Source organism: Sander lucioperca, chromosome 13 (genome assembly GCF_008315115.2).
Source record: "Sander lucioperca isolate FBNREF2018 chromosome 13, SLUC_FBN_1.2, whole genome shotgun sequence".
NCBI classification, from domain to species: Eukaryota; Metazoa; Chordata; class Actinopteri; order Perciformes; family Percidae; genus Sander; species Sander lucioperca.
In genome coordinates this window covers 18,203,033-18,207,858 of record NC_050185.1, presented here as the reverse complement: position 1 = coordinate 18,207,858, position 4,826 = coordinate 18,203,033, and the positions used below count along the sequence as shown (strand labels likewise).

Here is a 4,826-nt window from a genome sequence, read left to right as displayed (position 1 = left end):
GCCTTCATACATCTGTTGTTAGCTATATTGTTAACAAATGTAATGCAACCCTTTTATGTTTTTTTCCATTCACCACGACATTGCATGCCCTATTATTGGAGAACGCCACTCTTCGCTATGGCGAACATTTTAATCCACTGTAACTCTCATAGTGAGTGAATTGGGATGCAACAACCGATGCAATCGCTTAATTCCTGCCATCCTTGTTTTTCTCTATATTATTTCTTACATTTTCATCTTTCCTTCCCTTCTTTGCCTTCCTTCCTTCTTTTTTCTTTCTCTTCCTTCCTTTCCCCCTCCTGCTCTGTGGACATTTGCTATGTTATCCTTAACCAGGAGGAGGCAGAAATATCCAGATTGTTGCTGAATTCCCCCACCCTTTGATAATCTTCATTCCTTCTATCATGTTTCATCCTCTAATAAGAGGCTTATTAGCTGATCTCCCTCTGTCTCTATATGTGTGTGTATCTCTCTCTCTCTCTCTCTCTCTCTCTCTCTCTCTCTCTCTCTCTGGGGATATCTTTCCTAAGTGCCCTGTACAGTAAATCAAACCGCAAGGCTTTCATTCAGCCCAAACTGAAGGAGAGTGGTTACCACTGGCCTGACTGATACAGAGAAATGCTTTATCAGGGGTGGAGAGGGAGAGCAAAGCAGTCACACAGAGAGGAAAAGAGACAGACATTGTCCTGATCTGATGTTGACTGATTACAAAAATAATGAGAGTCGATTTTAATTATTCTCATAGAGACGAGAGGTATGGAGGAACAGTAAAGTGAGGGCGTCAAACAGAAGAGATAATGGATGAAGAATTGATGATCAGTCCAAATAGGGAGGGGATGGTGTAAATAAGAGATGGAGGACAGAGTTGTGGGTTAAGCAGAGCTAATCACGTAAAAGCCTTAACGCAGGAAGTACATAATCAGCATCCAGGCATCAGTTAATAGGAGGGAGGGAAATACCCCTTTTAGGCTGAAGCAAAGACCGGGCAAAAAACTTGTTTTTGGTGCCAACTTCTTCTGTTAGCCAGTTGCAAAGCTGCTTAAAGGGTAATTTGTTGCTTTAGGTTCCAGGAAGCACCAAAAACAGAGCCAGTTCTCATGGGGAATGCATACATGTTTTAATTAAAAGGAAGATTTTTGATAGGTATGAAAAATTAGCTTTCTTTTTAATAACGTATTGTCAACTCAGCTGGGATGTTTTTTACATTATGAAACATGATAAAAAAATCCTTCCTATAAAATAATGTGACAAAAATATAAATGAATTGTGATATGGCGAAAAATAGACCCTTCACCTTTCAGGGGATGTGATATGAAGACCTATTGTTGGCCTTGTTTGAACTGGATTAATATTAATTAACATGTCAACAACAATGGAATGACCATTTTGAATTTCAGACCCAATTGAGCACTTGTGTTTATTGGCAGGCACCACTATGAGGTTGACATCTATGTTTTTTAGCGAAATGTTTAAACAACTGCTGGATGGATTGCCATGAAATTAGTTACACACAGTCATGTACCCCTCAGGATGAATTTTAATAACTGGTGATCCCTTAACTTTTCATCTAGTAGCGACCACATCATGACAACATTTTAGTTTTTCTAATAATTTGATCCGTTCCCTTGGCTGTGGTTTCGCTAGATAGTAGGTAGGGACAGTGGGAATCTCGTTCATCCATTCATGCGTGTCACTAATTAGATGACGAGGCATTTGGCTACCTAAAGAGAGAGCACCGTTACTCCCTCCTTACCCGTGCTTCATATGAATTCCTCCACTGACGCACCAGGAGGGAAAGATCTCACCAGCTCTCTTACTTCGAGCTGCCCCGTTAGCGGGCTCCTATATACCAGAGTCTCATGGGGTACCACCGGAGTGGCGAAGCCTTAGGGCCGATTTAACCCCATCTCATAGGGGACCCAAAGATAAGTATGAGTAAGATCTACTCCGTATGTAATCTACCGGCTTCAGGAGACTGCTGTTCCATTACCAGACACATGGGCAACCTCAAGTGGTCGTCCTGTCCTGGGCACAGCTAACAGTGTTATCAGGTCCGATATACCTCCCCTGATCGTAGGGTTTAGGGATCAGGCAGAACGCCCTACCCCCCGGGTAAGACTCTAGATCTAGAGTCAATAATCCACAAGGAATTACCCCGTGGTTGGACATTCTGGCTGACATGCCCCAGAAACCCAGAGCACATGTGCACAGTGGACAAACTTGGCGGACCCAAAACCACTCCACATGGATACTATCAAGTTACGCCGCAACCGGAAAACTTCCTACACTGGTACGAGAACTAAAAGGCTCTGACAGGTCAGGGGAAATCCCTGCCAGACAACCCAACAGCCGGAACCCTCAAACCAGCGCGGGCTTCAACCAGCTAGCCACCGGCCACCAAGATAGTCCTTACGGTGCATGTCCTTAGTAACAGCATCAACGCTGACATGCCCCCGTACATGCTGTGGCCGGGAGACCCTCCGCCCCTCTCCAAATCACGAGATTGGCCTAAGATCTCGCTATGACTATATCCGTAGGTGGGACCTTCATAGACTGTTTCCACACCGGTCTGGCCGGGCCTTTCATAACGGGGCAGATAGCACCACATCCCCCGCAATCCCATATCCGTCTGGCGTCCCCAAAAAGGGGACATCGGGCCGGACCGGGGGGAAAACGGGAAAGCTGGCGTCCCATCGCGATCCCATATCCGTCTGGCGCCCCCGCGTAAGCGGGAGACGTCGGTCCGGACAGGGGGGACCACGGGAACAGCCTGCGGACACCGCACTTCTCCATTGCGCCCCAGACTACTAGGTAGGGCTGAATGATTTTTGAAAATAATCTAATTGCGATTTTTTTCCCAAATATTGCGATTACGATTCGATATTCGATTATTTTTTTAAGCTCTTTGTCTTCTGTATTATTCAACAAAGAATAATATAATAATGTATAGTATGAACACACAATTACACACTAGACAGTTAAATAAGTAAAAATATAGTATATATCTATACACACACACACACACACACACACGTGTAATTTTTTACAGTGCACAGAGAGGAGCTGCCTCCAGCCCCTCCCCCTCGTGAAGTTACGTGCTGCCGTGTGCACTTGTTCAGAGAGGCTATCGTTACGTTAGCTAGTTGCTGGTGTTCTTGCCGTGGGATTAACTGTACTAATAAAACCGTTGAAACACCGCGGCCACGCTGCTGTGAAAGCTCCCCGAACGTCATTTATCAGTCTGGTTGTTACCCCTCTCAGTGGCAGCTCCTCCACTCATATCTTTATAACGGAGCTAACCGCTAATCAGAGCTAACCGCTAATCAGAGCTAACCGCTAATCAGAGCTAATCGTTGCCAACCGAGCCTTCAGTTCTGCGTATCTGTGTCCATTAACTGCATGTATAGACTCAAGCCCGAATAAAACCCTTCATTTTATTAAAATGGCTGTAAAAGTTTTAAACTACAACTCAGAGTTGTTTGAATGACAGAAATCAGCTCAAGGTACAGTGTAGCGTTAGCGTGCTAGTTGATGCTTTCTCTACGGAGTGCAGACTGATTTGCTCTCGCGAGCCATGTGACCAAATCGCAGCCTTTGTGATTAGGAAATCGCGTTTTAACATATCGAAATTCGATATTATCGAAAATGCAATTAATCGTTCAGCCCTACTACTAGGCTCCCTAGGGGATGATTATGGGCTGACTTAGCCGTCCCAGAGGACGTTACCGCGGGCCACCATGAGGAGGTGCAGCCCCACCGAAAGTCCTCTTTCCTTTCCAGCCAACCGGCCTTCTTCCAATGCTTCTGGCTGTGACACCTAAGAGAGTCATAGTTACTCCCGCCGTTTACCCGCGCTTCATTGAATTTCTTCACTTTGACATTCAGAACACTGGGCAGAAATCACATCGCGTCAACACCCGCCATGGGCCATCGCGATGCTTTGTTTTAATTAAACAGTCGAATTTCCCTGGTCCGCACATGCAAAACTAATGATGGCCAGCGTGGCTATAGAGTCTTTTTCTTGTTATATAAATTTTGTTACATGGGGGCGTCCGGTAGCCTAGTGGGACTGACGTGTACTCGGTTCGATTCTAGCCTGGAACCTCTCTCTCTCTCTCTCTCTCTCTCTCTCTCTCTCTCTCTCTCTCTCTCTCTCTCTCTCTCTCTCTCTCTCTCTCTCTCTCACCCTCACCCCACATTTCCTGTCTGGATCGCTACTGTCTCTATCAAATAAAGGTAAAACAAAAAGACCCAATAAAAGTGTTTCATTTGCTGTATCCTATTACAATTTCCCATCATTTAATGTTTCTCTCTCTTCTGTTTTCTTACTCAGGTCTTACAAGAGCAGCACAGGAGTGAATAACAGAAGGACTGAGCTCTTCCTGAAGGAACATGAACATCTCAGAAAGTAAGAGATTTCTTAAAAAACAACTTATCACTTAGAAACACTGGAACAGAATGCCAGGGGCTACAGCCAAAAAATCTCCTTATTTAATTTAGTGCACCCTATTTACTGTCTGCCATTTTATTTAAGTGTTTGAATTCAGAGTGTGAAGTTTATGCTCTATGACGTAGTGCCCCCCCAAAATGTGTCTATGGCATGTACACTACTTTCTTGTAACAATGCAGATGCAGCCCAGGTAGCGTGGTAGCTTGTATGTGGTATTCTATTCTATTCTATCTTTTGGTATCAGAGACTCTATTATGACAATGACTCCAGTGGGATCAGTGCGCCTTATGGAGAATCAGCAGACTGACAGTGATTTAAATCAAACTGTGTACCTACAAGTTCTGTGCAAGGCACGGATCAGGGTTATTGGTAAACA

The 4,826-nt window shown here is 44.6% G+C and overlaps 1 protein-coding gene across 1 annotated transcript in view; it reads left to right on the top strand.

The window, feature by feature from the left end:
- LOC116036929 (Golgi SNAP receptor complex member 1-like) overlaps nt 1-4,826 on the top strand; it is a 44,094-nt gene that overhangs the window by 4,336 nt on the left and 34,932 nt on the right. The window contains exon 6 of the mRNA XM_031280591.2: nt 4,334-4,408. Within this exon, the coding sequence (XP_031136451.1) occupies nt 4,334-4,408 (75 nt within the window). The remainder of the gene's footprint in view (nt 1-4,333; nt 4,409-4,826) is intronic.